At 34.8% G+C, this 17,443-nt stretch overlaps 3 protein-coding genes across 3 annotated transcripts; 1 reads left to right on the plus strand and 2 right to left on the minus strand.

The window, feature by feature from the left end:
* Positions 1-1,689: 1,689 nt before the first annotated feature.
* LOC136233257 (probable serine/threonine-protein kinase PBL23) lies at positions 1,690-15,421 on the minus strand. The gene is made up of 4 exons (XM_066022870.1): positions 15,334-15,421; positions 4,779-4,960; positions 3,445-3,634; positions 1,690-2,087 (listed from the first exon to the last, which is right to left on the minus strand). Exons 1-4 carry the CDS (start codon positions 15,356-15,358, stop codon positions 1,690-1,692), a joined length of 795 nt encoding a protein of 264 aa, XP_065878942.1. The 5' UTR covers positions 15,359-15,421.
* On the plus strand, positions 8,237-12,284 carry LOC136233256 (cardiolipin synthase (CMP-forming), mitochondrial). The gene is made up of 8 exons (XM_066022869.1): positions 8,237-8,808; positions 8,932-8,998; positions 10,155-10,229; positions 10,323-10,374; positions 11,251-11,336; positions 11,441-11,515; positions 11,713-11,807; positions 11,901-12,284. Exons 1-8 carry the CDS (start codon positions 8,333-8,335, stop codon positions 11,992-11,994), a joined length of 1,020 nt encoding a protein of 339 aa, XP_065878941.1. The 5' UTR covers positions 8,237-8,332; the 3' UTR covers positions 11,995-12,284.
* LOC136233255 (small ribosomal subunit protein mS86 (rPPR1)-like) lies at positions 15,382-16,717 on the minus strand. Its single transcript, XM_066022868.1, has one exon. The coding sequence runs from the start codon at positions 16,594-16,596 to the stop codon at positions 15,382-15,384; it is 1,215 nt and encodes a 404-aa protein (XP_065878940.1). The 5' UTR covers positions 16,597-16,717.
* Between the last annotated feature and the right edge of the window lie 726 nt (positions 16,718-17,443).

Raw genomic sequence — 17,443 nt, forward strand, 5'->3', positions numbered from 1 at the left:
CATATTTTTATGGGTAAATGATCTTTTGACCTCCTGAACTTCTTTGACCTAAACTTTTTAACTTTTGAACTTGCTTAAAAGTGATGCATTTTAACATGTCCAAATCTCAATTTACCCTACCACGTGATACTTAGAGAGTTAAATTATTCATGTCACTTTTAAGCAACTTCAAAAGCTAAATCAACCGTTTTCAAAGTTGAAAGAGTCGTTGAACCTTTCTTAACAAGTTCAAGAGACTAGAAATGTATTTGACTGTAAAATTATTGATGTCACTTTTAAGCAACTTCAAAAGCTAAACAACCGTTTTCAAAGTTGAAAGACTCGTTGAACCTTTCTGAACAAGTTCAAGAAACTATAAATGTATTTGACTGTAAAATCGAAGAGTTTTGCATACCCATAAGATAAGATTTGTGCTAATTAGCATTTCAATATTGAAACTTTTTAAAAATTTCAATGTGATTTTATTGGAATAAACATCACTTCCCTTATTTTATTAGCACAAATCAAAGTTTTACGATCATAGTAAAACATTACCGGTAGTTGTTTGACCGTCTCTATATTTAACCACAAGTTAAAAAAATCAACGCATTTTTGTGTAAATAAAGCCGCCTCTTGGACAAGTTGAAGAGTCAAATTATTTCCAAATGCATACAAAATCCTTCCGACTTGAGCATAAAAGTCAATTGCCCCCGAAAATTTGAAAACAACCGATTGATTCCTTAAACTTGTTTAAACTGATGTTTTAAGGGCAAACTTCGTTAAACTAACTTATTTGCCTCTAAACTTGCTTAAAAGTGATGAGCTTCAACTTGTCAAAATCTCAACTTGCTCTACCACGTAGTACATAGAGAGTTTAATGTCACTCTAATCATGTCACTTTAAGCAATTTTAGAAGATAATTGGTCGTTTTCAAAGCTGAAAGTGTCATTAAACTTTTCTGAACAAGTTCGAGAGACTAGAGATCTATTAGACCGTAAAATCGAAGAGTTTCACACACCCAAAGGATAAGATTTTGGTTAAAGTGAGTTAACTCCTTAAATTTGCTTAAAGCGACGTTTTGACCTCGTAAACTTTCTTAAACTAACATATTAGTCTCTGAACTTGCTTAAAAGTGATACACTTCAACTTATCGAAATTTCAACTTGCTCTACCATGTGGTACACTTTTAAGCAACTTCAAAAGCCAAATCAACCGTTTTCAAAGCTGAAACCGTTATTAAACTTTCCTGAACAAGTTCAAGAGGCTAGAGATGTATTAAACCGTAAAACGGAAGAGTTACACATACCCAAAAGATAAGATTACGGAAACGTTTCATAAAATGTATCAGTTTCCGAGAGTTTCCATTTTTCACATCTACCGGAAACGGTGAAACGTGTGTCATGATGAGTTTCCGTGCATCATAGATGAAAATCGATTTGACCCTTCAACTTGGCTCGTGAATTTCATAAAACTTGATGAATTTTTTCAACAAATCTATTAACCCTTGAATTTGCTTAAAAGTAACACACTTTGACTCGTCAAAATCTCAATTTACTCTACCACCTAGTACTTAAAGAGCTAAATTAACCATGTCACTTTTAAGCAACTTCAAGGGATAATCATCGTTTTCAAAGTCGAAAGAGCCGTTAAACTTTTTCTGAACAAGTTCGAGAGACTAGAGACGTATTAAACCGTAAAAAAACGAAGAGTTTAACTCACCCAATAGATAAGATTCTGCTCTTCAGAAGGCCTAGAATCATCAATGACTCTTCTACCAGAAATGATCTCAAGCAAGACAACACCAAAGCTATAAACATCAGATTTGGCAGTGAGTTTTCCAGTTCTTTGATATTCAGGAGCACAGTAGCCATAAGTACCCATAACTCTAGTAGAAACATGATCTTTTCCACCAGTTGGACCTAATTTAGCAAGTCCAAAATCTGATAATTTGGGGTTGAAATGTTCATCTAATAATATGTTTGATGCTTTGAAATCTCTGTAAATTATTGGTGGATCTGCATCATGTAAGAATTCTAATCCTCTTGCTGCTCCTATTGCAATTTTTATTCTGATATTCCAATCCAATGGCATTGTTCCTCTTGGTAACTCTGAAAAAAATAGAGGAAAAATTGTTCAGAAAAGTCCAATCTTTAAAATTAAAAACGATCAAAAGTTGTTTAAAGTGACATGATTAATCCATTAAGTTCTACGTGCTAGGATGAGAAAGTAACACGTATCAAATAACTATCAATCAAAATTTAAATCCTCAACCATTTAGTTCAAGAAACTTTAATAACATGTTATGAAACCGGTTACCTAAAAGACTAAGCTATCATATAAGACTCCGTAATAATAAAATGCAAAATTACTTTTAACGCTTAGAGATAGGAGTAACTTTACCCCATAACGTCTAAAATGGTGCGATTTTACCTAACGATGGCAGCCAAGAGCAATTTTATCCTTAACGATGGCAAGTTGGGTCAATTTCAGACATTATTATAAAATACAGGTATTTTATTCCATATTTTGCACAAATTGCACGTAAATTGATTCTAAAAAAAATCATATTTTTTGTGATTTAATACTACCTCCGTTCCACAATACATGTCTTTCTAGAGAAGTTTTTTTGTTCCACAACACATGACATTTTGCTTCAATCCATGCACATTAATTCACTTTTACCAAATATACCCCTATTTAAGTTGACTTTTTGCTTTGGGAATTGATAAAATTACTAGTGGATGCAATTAATACAAAGGTAACAAAGTCTTTTACTTAAAATTAATTGCATTTCTTAATTAGTGTGCATTAACCTTAAAAGACATGTACTGTGGAACGGAGGGAGTAATATAATTGGAGATTAATATTTTTAAATTCGGTGAAATATTTGATTTTTTTTTGTCAAACTCGTACAAAATACAGTATATTTTTTAACTTTTTTTTAAGAATTTTTTTTCACATTTAATCATATGTTTGTGAACTATTACTAATGAGTGATAAGATGATGCACATGTGTGAAGTATAGATGACAAGATTCATGGCCGAGTAGACAAATTGATGAATAATTTCTCCAATTGACCAAACTTGTCAATGCTAAGGGTAAAATTGCTCTTTACCACCAACGTTAAAGGTAAAATTGCACCATTTTAGATATTAAAGATAAAATTGTTCCTATATGTAAACGTTATTGGTGTTTTTACACCTTATCCCATAATAATTATTATTATTATTATTATCTCCAACATGAATTCCCCTTCAAACTCGGCACATTTGGACAAACCCAAAATAACATTAAACTCTGACATATTTGAATAGTACAGTTCGGTTCAATTTTAAAGAAAAAAATCAACAGTTTAATTTAATTTTACATCTTTTTATTCTTGAGTCGCCTCGATTCAACAATTTCAAAGATTTGTGAATCAACGGTATAATTTGGTTTGATACTAAAGAAAAAAATGGACGTACCGAAAAGGTGATTTTCGAGTGAACCTCTAGGCATGTATTCATAAATCAACATTCTGTGATCACCATCTATACAGTAACCAAGTAATTCTACAAGGTTTGGATCTTGTACCAGACTTAACATCAGAATTTCTGAAAAGAATTCTCTGTTTCCCTGAAGTCCGTTCCTGTCTAGCTGCTTTATCGCCACGTGCTGAAAAAAAAACGAACTGTCAATTTCTGATACGATAATATAAATTATATGTCGGGTCAATTCTAAAATGGTCCGAAAAATTGGTACTATACATAATAAAAAATCCGATTCATCATTTTGCTATTGGGTAAAACTAAATTATTTAGTGAATGTAATAATACAATATTTTTATTGGAACATATAACTAGGGAGGTCATGGGTTCGAATCGCATCCGGGTCTGGTCGGGATTTTTCTTTCTTCTTTAATGTAAGCGCATTGTGCGCAAATTTTAAAAAAAAAAAAAAGTACATTTTTTTTGTTATGGGGGCGTTATCTCTTGTTTCATTTACGACCCAATAAAATATAATAAAATATAAGGACCGGTTCTGTATTTTTATTGCATTTATATCATATATATATATGTGATATAAATCATATAATACGAATATAACACGGCAATCCAATTAAAAAAAAGCATATAAATGAAAACAATGTCACAAACTGGATCAAAGGGCTAATTGTGCTTGGGAATTAGCTTATAAGATCAATTTAATTAAGGTTTAATACATAATCTACCCCTGAACATATTCAAAAAGTTCGTTAACGCCTAAACTTTTAAAATATCTTAATAGCCTCCTGAACTTGAATAGAATGTTCGAATAGCCCCCTCAGTTTGCCTAAAATATAGTCATTTAATCACTGGTTTGTAAAAAAAGTAAGTTACATACGGAAGGTATGTTGCACGTACTTAGGAAAAATAAAGCGACCAAGATTGGGATATGAGGCTCTAATATAAGAGAGGACACGTTTTACGATTGAGTAAGCAGGAACTTCATTTTTAATATGTTTTAAAGTTTAGGGAGTCAATTAAACTTTTTGAACAAGTTCAGTGACGGAACGGGTGACATATTAAGCTTTTAATTAAAAATAACTTGAAGTATCAAATTAAATTAGTCCAAAAATTATATGTCAGCTGACCCGAACCGTCCTATCTTTATAAATTCCAATCCGACACAAACATAGACAATGCTTAGATGGGAATGAGCAGTCCGGGTCAAATATTATTTTTTCTTATCCAAACTTGACTCATTAAATACGGGCCTAGACGGCCTATGCATGTGGAATGTCAAAAGCGATAACCGATCCTGGAAAGATGAAACATACCCGTTGGATTTTCGCAACAAATCCCTTGTAAACCGTCCCGAATCCACCTTCTCCGAGAAAGAATTCCTCATCAAAATTATTAGTTGCTGTTGCAAGTTCCCAATAGGAGAAAACCTGAGCCGAAACTTTAGCATTATTCACTTTCCTTATCTCCTCAGTAATTAGTCTTTGCTTAATGCTGCCTGTAAATTCAAAACATGATCAATCAATTCAAATCAAAAAAAAAAATTACGTGATCAGCAGTCTCATCCATAGAGGTGCAAACCATCTACAAAAAGGAATAGTCACTAATGCCTGTAGTGGATACCCTTAAATAAAAAAAATCAAACCCAAAAAAAAGGAAAAAAAAACAATAAACAGTGGCGGAACCAGAGAAGAAGGTCGCGGGTGCAATTACAGCATCCTTGGACTCTCTTTTGTTGCTTTTCGGCCAAATTCCACCTCAAAAATGCAAATTATTGTTTTTTTTGGACATTTTAAGCAATTTTCCTATTTTCTTTTATTTTGTGTTTATGATCAGGAGTTAGGGTTTATTATATAAACCCCTAATTCAAGCGTATTAGATAATTTATCATTGAATAAGAATCTATTTCGTTTTCTTCCAAAGTTCTTGTCGAATTTTAAAGGTTTTAATTGGAAATCGTGCGCAATTCAACAATTCAAAACAAGTCTCTTTATTCCTACTGCATCAGCGGAGGACCATCAGTGGTTTAGTGGAGATACAATAGCTTCCTATGCACCCCTCCCTCCGCCATTGATAAGTGGGGGAGCCACATAATAGGGTATATGGGTGCAATTGCAGCATCACTAGATCTTTTAGGCGGAGAGCCACCTGAAACCACCCCTTCCACGAGGTGTGGAATTCAGACCCATTTTCAGACAGAAGACCACCGAAATCATTACTCACAAAATAGATTTCTATGAGCGAAAACGCAATGGTCTCCGTGCACCCCTCCTTCCATCATTAACAAGTGGAATAACCACATAAAAAGGTTCTGGATGCAACTATAGCACCCCAAAACCTTTTTTTCCAATCCGAGAGCCACCTGAAACCACCCCTCCCAGAATGGATTTTCGCAGCCAGAAATGCAACAAATCTCTTATACCCCATCCCTCCACCACTAACAACGTACAATATCCAAATGGATTTCAAACCCACTTTCCACGCGGAGGGCCACCAAAAAATCACCACTCACAAAACATATTTCAGTGAACGAAAATGCAATGGCCCCCGTGTCATGCACCCCTCCTTCCACTATTAACAAGTAAAAGAACCACATAAAAAGGTCCGCGATGCAATTATAGCATCCCAAAACCTTTTAAACCCTTCCATAACAGATTTCGGTAGCCGAAAACGCAACAAACCCGGTATATTCCCATAATAGATTTATGTCGCCGGGGATGCAACAAATACCCCATCCCTTCACCACTAACAACAAACAATCACCATAATCACTGCTCACAAAATAAATTTCAATAAGCTCAATGCAATGGCCCCCGTGCACCCCTCCTTCCGCCATTCCACATAAAAAGATTCCGGACGCAATTATAGCATCCCAAAACCTTTTTAAACCCTTCCAGAACGGATTTCAGTAGCCGAAAATGCAAGATTAAAACATATATACTTACCTGTTTTACGAGAAACATTTTTGAGGAAGACAGAAAATGTATTTCCATCTTGTTTGGAAAGTTGAGTGTTCTTGGTGTATGTATTTTTCTTATTATTAGGAAAAGAATTACTACGTTCAATTCTACAGCAAGAGAAATAATTCATGATCTTTATTTCTTTGCTAATTTTAAGACAACCTTTTTCCTTATAACTTCATAAATTTCTCAGAAAAAATTCTTAAATATAGAATTTGATTTTAATTTTTGAGGGTTTAGATTGGATTAAGAAGTGGGATTATACGTTTTTATTGTTAATTTCTGGCTTAGTTTAGTTGTCTAATTTTGGTTTTTATGTACTGTTTTTGTTATCTATGTTACTCTTTTTGTTTAGCTTCAACAAACTCTTAACAATCTCTTTATTTTTTTGGTGATTTATTCTTAATTGGTTAATTTGTGCTAAATTAAGGTTCTACTCCATTTATTATAATAGTTAATCAATCGTATCTATCATTGTTGTAGCTCGGTTGGCAACGTAAGTTTAGTTTGTGAGAAAGAACTCTGGTTTGATTCTCGCCAAATATATCCGCAAAGAGGGATGATGAGTGTTAACTATAAGCAAACCCGAACAAAATTATTTCAATGAGGATCATAATAGACAAAACAAAAGATAAGGTTAAAAAAAATACCCCTATTAGTGTCAAAGAGTCTAAATCGTACAATCGGGAGCTTAACGTTGACAAAGGCGATTAACGACGTGTTGCTGAATCTTATTATTTCCACTACATTTGTACGCTATGTTATCATTTATGAGTAACATATCAAGTAACATATCAAAGACACGTGACCTATGAACATATTTTGAATGTATTGGATAAAAAAATCTTCGATATAGATCTTGTGACCTAGGTTTAGAATTTATGAAAGGTGTTAGAATTTTTAAATTAGAGTATAAAATCATAATTTATTTGTTATATATACAAAAATAGTAACATATTGAGAATTAATTTTGATGATACGATTTAATTGTAATTTTGTAACCAACCGTCGTATTCATGTAAAAAGCTAAAAAAAAAAAAAACAACAACAAACACATAAAAAAGCTTAGGTCTGTTTGGTACGTTGTAATGGAATGTCTATTACAATGGAGGCCTCCATATTTGGTTAGTCATATCATTTTTGTCGTAATGGAATCACAAATACATCACTTTTTTTTTTTTGCAAATTTATGTAATAGGCATTACGAACAAAAGAGACATGAATCCTTATTACGATTAATCCTTGTATTTTTTATTACTAATGGAGAAATACGAAAAAATTGAAAACCGAAAAAGAGAAAAATATGAAAGCCCCGAAAACGAGAAAAAATGCAAAAAACGAAAAAACCCAAAAATCGAAAAACATGAAAAAGACGAAAAAAACATAAAAACAAAAAAAATATGAAAACCACGAAACAAGAAAAATGAGAAAAAAAACACGAAAAATGAGAAAAAACGGAAAAGAGCAAAAACAAGGAAAACAATGGAAAAACGAAAACAGAAAAATAACGAAAAAATGAAAAAAAATGAGAAAAAACATGAAAAACACGAAAATTGCATTTAACTAAATACACATACACATTGTATTGATAATTGCACTTTATGAATTTTGTTAAAATTTATCCAGCAAACATAATAATTGAATCATTATTTCATTCAATTTTATTCGATCTTAATTACATTACATTGCATTATAACTTAATATTATGGGCCTCGAGACCAAGCCCATTCCAAATAACCGGAGGCCCAAAGCCCATTAAAAAAATTACGTGTATAACCTTAAGTTATCCACGTGTGAAGTCCCAGCACGTGAAAAATGTTTCGCCCACCTCTAAACCCCAGCAAAACCTAAAATTTCCGAATTTGCAGAGATCCCCAAGCTGAAACAAAGTTAACTAACATGCGCCATTAATGGTGATCTTCAGATCGCTAAGAAAAACCCTAACATATGAAATTCCTCTCAAAAGCAGGAATTTCCTTACCGTCATATCAAATTCTACATTAACCCCATCTCCCTTCGCTACTTTCCATCCCTTACATTACTCTCCTCTTCCTCCTCCTCGATTCCTCTCACCTCTCTGTAATTGGATCGCTCCTTTTCGTGGTCAAGGTCCTCTCTTCCTCATCTCGCCTCCATGGAAGCTCTTGCAATCTGCCACTCCTCTTTACCTCCGTGGCAACGTTGTCGTGTTGAGGAAAGTCGAGGCGTTGCAGTTGAATTTGCTTAGGAATCGGATCCGATCGGGATTTCCTGCTCAACGTGTGTTGGATAAGGTAAAGGAGTTTAAGGAGGGTAATGCTGCAGATGATGAGGTTTTTAAGAGTTTTGTTAATTGGCCTAATTTTATCTCCATGACTCGTTTGGTTTCTGGACCTTTGCTTGGATGGTAATTGTTCTTTCTTATGGTGATTTTATTTCGTATTTCCTGTTGTTTATCTAGAAATTGGTGCAAAGTTGAATAAATTGAAATCAAATCGATTTTAGTTGGTGATTAACAACATTCTTGTAGGATGATTACAAATGAAATGTATTCTTCTGCATTTGTGGGGTTGGCCATCTCTGGAGCCACTGATTGGGTAATTATAATTATGAAGACATTTATGGGATGAATGTAGGGTTAATTGTACTGAAGTCTGGGGTCTGTTTCATGGTCATTGAACTTCATTTTCTTTACATAGAGTCAATGGAATTTAAATCCATTTCGGCCTATTTGTGTATAAAAACTTACTGGAATGTTTATGTGGCATAGAGACAGATTAATTATAGTGCCAAAGTCCAATTAAGTATGGGATAAGGTACCACAATGGTCTCAAAGGTGACAATTTAACCCAACGTACAAAATAGCACCATTTTAGCCTCAAGATTTGTGAAATGGCACCATTTTAGCCCTGGGTAACGGAACTTGGAGCATTGAGGCGTCTTGTTCGGTTATCCAGGGTTCAATTGGTTCCATTTCACAAATGTTATGCCAAAATGCTGTTATTTTGTACTTTGGGGTCAAATTGGTACTTCCCCAAAAGATCTTGAGGTTATTTTGTTACCTTTTCCCATTAAGGCCCTATTCGGCAAATAGCTGATAGTTGATTACCTTTTTGGGCTCATTGTGTAAACTTGTTGAGTAAAGCTTAGTTGATTGCTAATAGCGGTTTGTGTAAAATGACAAATAAGGAAATGGTGACCCCTTTATTTGCGGTTAAAGGGTAGTAATTAGGGGTAAAAATGTCCTTAAAAATAGATTGAGCAATAAGCTAATTGAAAAGTTCATAAAAAGCTTTTTCAAAATTAACTTTTTGAACCCAATAAGCTCTTTCAAACCTCTTCACCAAACACCACTATTAGAGGTTTGACTAGTCAAAACCTCTAATTTTACTCCAAAAAGCTATTTACCAAACAGGGCCTAAGTATCATGTCGGATATGGATGTAAATTTTTTCTTTTTTTAATGTCTTAGGATGTGTCACGAGGTCGCCATGTTTCTGCTGTGTCATCTGTAAAACAATCAGACATGTCTGGTAGTATGCTTAGTTGGTATATAGTCAATTGCCTTGGCAGGTCAAAATCCCATTGAGTTTTTGTACACAAATTGGCCATTATGATTTTATTGAAATCAAATGTGAAATTTGGTGATTTTATTGAAAGAAAATGAAATTCAATCTTTGTAGAACAGACTTCAATCTTCAATGCCATTGTGCATCCGGTGAATGTAACATCCTTAATAGTGTTTTTCTTGTAGCTAGATGGTTACGTTGCCAGAAAAATGAAGATTAATTCAGTGGTGGGTTCTTACCTTGATCCTCTTGCTGACAAGGTAAGTTATAGCTTTCAATTCCGTTAGTATTATTAGGCGATTTAAACAGGTTGTTCATCTTGAATAAAGATAATTAACTCTTTAATTGTTTAGGTTCTTATTGGATCCGTGGCAGTGGCAATGGTGCATATGGATCTTCTTCACCGTAAGTTGTCTCTGTTCTTAAACATATTATATGATACACAGGGGCAGAAGGCGGAAAATTCTCTTGGTGAACCCAAAAAAATATCCCTAACTTTTTACATATTTTCTTCCATTAACCCCTAAGTATTTTGTTCTGGCTCCGCCACCGTTTGATCTTAGTTGTGGTGTGAACTCAGTCACCAAACCTCTGGATGTATCTGCCTCTAATTAGCTGCTCATGGCTAAAATTTTTTTTTTGCGTTGAATGACTTCAATTTTGAATTGTTTCCCAGTTTGAATTTTCAGAATAAAATAGCTAATTGTGGAAGGCCTTTAAGACGATATAGAATTTTACTTTTTATTATCATTTTCAATTCTACTGATATTTAGCATAATATACTAGTACACCCTTGTGGTGGGACCCCTCCCCGGACCCTCGCTTAGCGGGGACGCGTAATGCACCGGGCCGCCTTTTATACTAACAAGTAGCTTTAGTAATATATTGAGGATATTCTCCAACTGTCTTTGTGCATATAAAAAGTAGAATATGTTGTAACCATGAGTAAATATTCCGTAGTTGCTAGACCGTACATCTTTCTTGGTATATCCAGATAATAGGTAAGAGCATAAACTGAATATTTTTGGAGCTAGAAAGATAGTTATTAAACCGTTAGCACCACGTTAAAACGTTCCTCCTAGAGTAGATATTATTGTTAATACAAATATGAGAAACTCTGGTATAGCCATTTTTGTACATTCATGTACTCTATGCACGGATAGAGGACATAAAGTTGAACAAAGTAAAATAAGAAATTGAAACATTTCGTTGAAATTGTTTGCTTGGAAATTTCCAAGCAAGTCAATTCATGACATCTTATGAAGTTTTTGTCTTGTGAAGCTGGACTTGTGGCAATGGTCGTGTTGCGGGATGTTGCACTTGTTGGTGGTGCATTCTATCATAGAGCTAACAGTTTAAATTGGAAGGTGAGGTTGACTGAGCTGAACTTGGTATTCGTTGTTTCTTTTCATCACAAGTTAATTTATTTGGCTAAAATTCTACCTTCACACCATTGAATTTATTCTTTCAGTGGAACAGCTGGTATGATTTTGTTAATCTTGATGGAACCAGGCCGGAGAAAGTTGAGCCTCTCTTTATAAGCAAGGTACGTGCCATGTTATTTTGACCTGACCAGTAATGGCAATACAATGTGGTTTTGGTTTAAGCCTTTATGCCTCTTAGTTAGGCTCAAGTTAAAATTTGAGTACAAAGTGTTAAAAACGAACTCCAACATTTTCCTGTTGAATTTTGCGTGAGATTGGTTGATAACTTCTTTTCTCCGTTTTACCATAACATTGGCAGGTCAATACAGTTTTCCAGTTGCTTTTGGTCGCGGCGGCCCTCCTTCAGCCAGAGTTTGGAACAGTGGAAACTCAACCATACATAACATACTTGAGGTAAATCTAAGCAACTCTCAAAGTCTACATCAATTAGGTTTCGGTATTTTTCGTGTTTTTACAATACTGCATATTTGCCACAAATTGGTGCAGTTGGTTAGTTGCCGGGACAACAGTGGCTTCAACAGCAGGATATGGGGTGCAGTACATGAGAAATCGACCTGCATTGCTTGCCAGAAAATCATAATTCGAGATTATGAACCCGATCCTGCATTTGACACCTGAGTACAAAGTTCAGTGTCGATTTACAAGAGAAAGAGCATCTCTTGTTGTCCGTACTGATCCCATATAATGAGTTTGAGTACTGATCCATGAATCAATTCAACAAAGCGACTGAAAGCATGCTTGGCAGAGATGGTATGACTGTTGCTGAAGCAACTGGAACTTGTAAAGCATGTGTTTTAGCATATACAAGACTGTAAAGAACGGGAAAAGGGATCTCTTTTTCATAATGTGAAATTAAATAAGTTGCAGACAGCTAATATTATTGGTCATATATTCAGTTCGTCAATGCAGAATGAGATGCATTCAAGTTAGATCATTTAACACAAAGCAAAGTGAATGGTTGATATTTTGCAATAGATGGTTGCAATAATCAACATGAATTTTAATATGTTGGATTCAATAAATGATTTTAAGTACAAGAAATATCTTTGTTACAAGATTAATATTAACAAACTGAACGAATTTTAAATATGCGAAAAGAAGGCCAGACTCCAAATTCTTCAAGAATGGTGGCAGTCCTTCAAGAACAGTGGGGTTGAGTTTTTTGACCAGTTTTCAGTTTTCTGAAGAACAGTGGGGTTGAGTTTTTTGACCAGTTTTCAGTTTTCTGAAGAACAGTGGGTTGAGTTTCATAAGTGGAACAGACATGTGGAACAGACCAGGAATCAGGATGTCTTTTGAACAACCAACCTGACATAAGTGGTAGCTCATGTTCAAAACTTCTCCGACACGGGTCCTACTCGTTGCGCTGCGGTCCGTTTTCCAGCTTCGCTTGTGCAATTTGCACTTCTGATTGGTTTCATCCATCTCCTACCCTAATGAATCAAGTATTTAGGGGATTACTGAAAGAAATCTAAATATTTTGTTATGTCTTGTTCTGCATTTTTATACCAGTTGTTTGAAAAAGATTGGCATTTTTTTGTGAGCTTTAAAGATTTTCCTTTTTAACAAAATGGATTACAGAGCTAAAGCAAGTCTGTCCCTCATCCCAACTAAGTTGGCACTAGAAAACTAAACTAGCAAGTTTGTTTCTCGTCCCAACTAAATTGGCACTAGAAAACAAATCTAACATAAGCAGAGAATCAAATTTATTAAACTATCAAAAACAAGAAGTACAATAAAGATAGAAAAAACAAGTCGAAGTCTAATTAAACCTCCCTTAAATAATCAGTCCTACTAGGATTAAGATAAATTTAGAGCAAATAGAGGGAAAACAGTGTCATCACTGAGATGTTGATAGACAATCAGCAGCACCATTGCCATCTTATGAGAGAAGTGAAACATGTATGTGGGCAACCAATCCACTCACGAAGCAGTTCCCAGCGAACATCAGCATATACATTGAGTCACTTTCAATCCAAAGCGGAAACGAATGCAACTCAACAACCATTTTTATCGCATAAATAACAGCCATAAGCTCAGTAAACCACACATCACGATCACCAAAAGCACCTCATGAGAAACTTCTGCAGTTCTGAAAATCCCACCTGCACCAGCCGATCTATGAACCACGAAAGAAGACATCCATCTTACTAAAACAATCCGAGGAGGCTTCGGAATGGCAGAAATAAAGAATTTGCCAAGGATTGCAAGGTCCACCGTACAAGAGCAACCTTTATTAAAACTACTTGGTCCTTAATGGATTAGGAGATACTACGGAGAGTGTACCCAATATTGACCTCTGTGTTGTGCTATTGAAAATCATATCATTTCGAAGACGCCATAAAAACCAGGCAACATGAATTAAGGCTCCGTTCAGATAGCTGAGAACTCAAGGAAACATATGTTGCTTGGTACATGTATGTATGGGGTAATTGAATTATTATTTCGGGATTTATATGATGGTTCATGTTAGCCGACCCCGAATCATTTCGGGACTAAGGCTTTGTTGTTGTTGTTGTTGTTTTATCTAGGCTTAATACATCGGTTGCCCCCTGAACTTGTTGTCTAAAAAGGTTGATTGGCTCCCTGAACTTACATGATGTCTCATTAGCCCTCTAAACTTACTTAAAGTGTCATGATTAAGTCCCTAAATCCATAAAAACGCCATAAAAATTTACAAAATAAAAAGTTAATTTGTTTCAAAGATTTAAAATCACGAATTAAGCCTTTACTTTCTAAGTTTTGAATTTTTTTACGGATTTTGACAAATTGCAATGTAGGTCACTTTAAATAAGTTCAGGGGGCAAATGGATCACGATAAGCAAGTTCAGAGGGCCAATAGGTCATTTTAAACAAATTCAGGTGGCCAATAGGTCATTTTAAACAAATTCAGGTGGCCAATAGGTTATTTTAAGCAAGTTGAGGGAGCTAATGAAACATTATGTAAGTTCAGGGAGCCAATCAAATTTTTTGGACAAGTTCATGGGGCTTTTGATGTATTAAGCCTTTTATCTAACATATAAAGAAAACAGGGTTTTTCTCTCTTTTTTCACGTATATACACGTCTTTGACATGTTATTAATGAGTTATCACATGCCGAACGGATGAGGTGGAGATAATAGAAATATACAATTCATGAATGAGTAGAGTACTCAGTCAATGATGTCTAAAATTGCCAAGTTTACTAATGTTAGGCCCTCTTTGTATCATTTATGATAAAGATAAAATTACTTTTGAATGTCGTGATATATTCAATCCTAAAATTGACAGTGGATAAAAAATGAAATTTCACAAATGACAACATGAAATCTCAAACTATACGTCATTGCATTCATTCCTTCATTATCCATTACACATATCTAAAATGTCGTTACTCCATCCATATATCATCGTATATAATCATCATTTCATTAATTCATCAGGCGTATTCAATACGTCATTGCTCCATCCATATAACCATTTCATTAATTCATATTCTGTAGACGTATCAATACGTCGTTGCGACCAAACATCACAAGAGTTGAGTGCGTTAAATGCCAAAGGTATGCCTAATTCGGAACAGCTAATACATGCCACAGTGCGAATATAAGCCAATTTATGGAATTCAAGAATTAGATGTCAAAATCTTCAGCATATATCACTCTCTCTGGCTTAATGTATTAGAAAGAAGAGAGCATTATTAAAGATCAAATAGTCAGGTTCAACAAGTAAACAATTGTAATACATAGAACATTTTTACAAGCTTGAAACCTCTAATACATTCAACACCAGAAAAAAAAGAATGAAACCCAGCATCACTGAATCAAAAGACCATTTTCATCTAAGGGGCGAAAAATTCGATCATGTCTCAATAGCTAATTAGCAAATGCAAAAATTGTTATTCTACTAACTTGCAGGTATGATTCTCAATACAGCGTACCTGGCTTTCGATTGTGTTCCATCATCAAAGATTGAAATGTCTCCTTTCCTACTGAGGCAAACCAGCTTCAACTTCTTCCCATTGGCTAACGTTCCTCGGAAATTTCTCCTTCATTTTCCGGACGAGCTCTTTCGCATGTTCCACCTTCCCAACACGAGCAAGGCCATTCACCAGAGATTTCATAGTCCCATAATTTGGAAACCATCCCTTCTCCATACTCTCTTGACAAAGTGTCAGTGCAGGCTCAAAATCCTCACCTTTACATAAGTAATGCACCAAAGTAAAATAACACACAGCATCCGGTTTACAACCCCTACTCACCATGTTCCTAAACATGCTTTGTGCTTCCTCTAAATTTCCTTCTACGCAGAAACCGAAAATCAAATTAGAAAAAGTATCAGCATTTGGCTTCATTGTCCTAGATAACATCTTATCAAGTAAAGCTTTCGCCTCTGCAGACCTCTTGAGCTTACATAAACTCTTAATCCTAATGTTATAAGTGGCTACATTCTGGCCGATTTTGTACTTCTCCTTCATCATTTCCAAGACTTTACCAACATCTTCTTCTTTATCGTCCATATAAAACCCAGAAATTAAGTGCTGAAAAGTGGTAGTATTTGGCTTCATCCCTTTCCTATCCATTTCTGCTAAAACAGAATAACATGAACTAGAACTACCAGACTGACAGAATGCTTTAGCAACATTATTATAAGTTTCCAAATTTGGCTCAATATTGTAAATTTTGGGGAATTCAAGAAAAATCCTATTCACCTCCTTAAAATCTTTAGCTAAAATGAAAGCAAAAATCAAAGCATTCAAAGCCTTAACTGATCCAGTAGAAGAACTACCGATGACATCAGCATGATACTCTTCGAAAACACGAATAGCATCATCGATCATGCCAGCCTGGCCGTAGAGAACGATGGCGTGAGCAGCAAATCGTTCGGAGGATCGGAGATCAGGGCGAGACGATCGGAGTTCATCTATGAACTCTTTAATGTAGGAAAAATTGTTGGATTGAGAGAGTTTGGAGATGGCCATGGAGAAGACGATTCGATCCAGGTGAGTTTCCGGTATAAGAGAGGCTGCGCGGCAGATTTCGACGATCTTTTCAGGGTTATTCTCGAATTTAAGAAGAGAAAGCGCAGCTCTGGTTTTCTCCTTGGAGTAGAGTGGAGTTGTGGAGTTCGGCGAGAGAATTGAGTAGAAGCGACGATTGCTTCTAATGAGAGATTGGATACGGTGACGAAGTAGAAAAGCCATTTTCAGATTGAGTTCTCTCTCTGTTTTCTTCGCAGTGATTTTGATTTCTAGGGTTTTAGAGTGGAGATGATGATCCAAAAGGAAGAAGAAAAGAGAGGGTTTTGGCTGAATCAGGTGCGGTCGATAGTAATTGTTTATGATCTGTTGTACATGATATATCAACGGTGTCGATCTAATCAATACTTTTATTCTTTTTCGAGAAATTCTAATAAATACTTCTAGGGTTAATCCTTTGAGGAGCTGTTTAGGTAAATAATTACACATATATTGTTATAAAATTAGGTGTTGCTATTTTCATGAGTTCTTTGATAAAAAAAAAAATTTAAATTTTAATATTTTTGATTCGTAATCATCCATTTTCGGAGTTCAAATTGTCACACATCAATTATTTTCATAATTTCAATTATTATTGTTCGAGTTTATGATTTTGGAAAGAGAATTTTCAGTTTTTGATCAAAATTATGAGAATGACAAAAAAGTTCAAATGAGAGCAGTAACTAGTAAAAAAGGGCGGTATTTAACAATCTACTAAAATTATGTGAAAAGCACAAAGATGAACCTTGTGCTTTAGCCGATTTGCAAACATAATCCTTGTGGTTTAAAAGTTGACAAATGGGTACCTTAAGGTTTATTCCGTTAGCAAAAACAATCTAAAACACTAACACCGTCAAAAAGTGATGACATAGCAAATTAGGTCAAAAAGTCAAAAGGTTGTTTTAGTCTTTTAATTATTAATTTAGAATTAAAATTTTACTTTTTTACTTAATTTTATTTTCTTCGTTCCTCCTCTCTCGTCAGTCTTACCCTCTCTCCCGATTCTTTGAAATTTGGTCGACCTTATCTAAAA

Source organism: Euphorbia lathyris, chromosome 6 (genome assembly GCF_963576675.1).
Source record: "Euphorbia lathyris chromosome 6, ddEupLath1.1, whole genome shotgun sequence".
NCBI classification, from domain to species: domain Eukaryota; kingdom Viridiplantae; phylum Streptophyta; class Magnoliopsida; order Malpighiales; family Euphorbiaceae; genus Euphorbia; species Euphorbia lathyris.

Bases quoted from the DNA above. Each gene is read 5' to 3' on its own strand.
- LOC136233255 (XM_066022868.1), bottom strand. From the start codon at position 16,596: ATGGCTTTTCTACTTCGTCACCGTATCCAATCTCTCATTAGAAGCAAT.
- LOC136233256 (XM_066022869.1), top strand. From the start codon at position 8,333: ATGGTGATCTTCAGATCGCTAAGAAAAACCCTAACATATGAAATTCCT. The intron at 10,375-11,250 runs GTAAGTTGTCTC...TGTCTTGTGAAG, and splicing joins GCATATGGATCTTCTTCACC to CTGGACTTGTGGCAATGGTC. The intron at 11,808-11,900 runs GTAAATCTAAGC...AAATTGGTGCAG, and splicing joins CCATACATAACATACTTGAG to TTGGTTAGTTGCCGGGACAA.
- LOC136233257 (XM_066022870.1), bottom strand. From the start codon at position 15,358: ATGATGGAACACAATCGAAAGCCAG. The intron at 3,635-4,778 runs GTATGTTTCATC...TTTTTTTTTCAG, and splicing joins TTGTTGCGAAAATCCAACGG to CACGTGGCGATAAAGCAGCT. The intron at 2,088-3,444 runs GTACGTCCATTT...TATTTTTTTCAG, and splicing joins ACTCGAAAATCACCTTTTCG to AGTTACCAAGAGGAACAATG.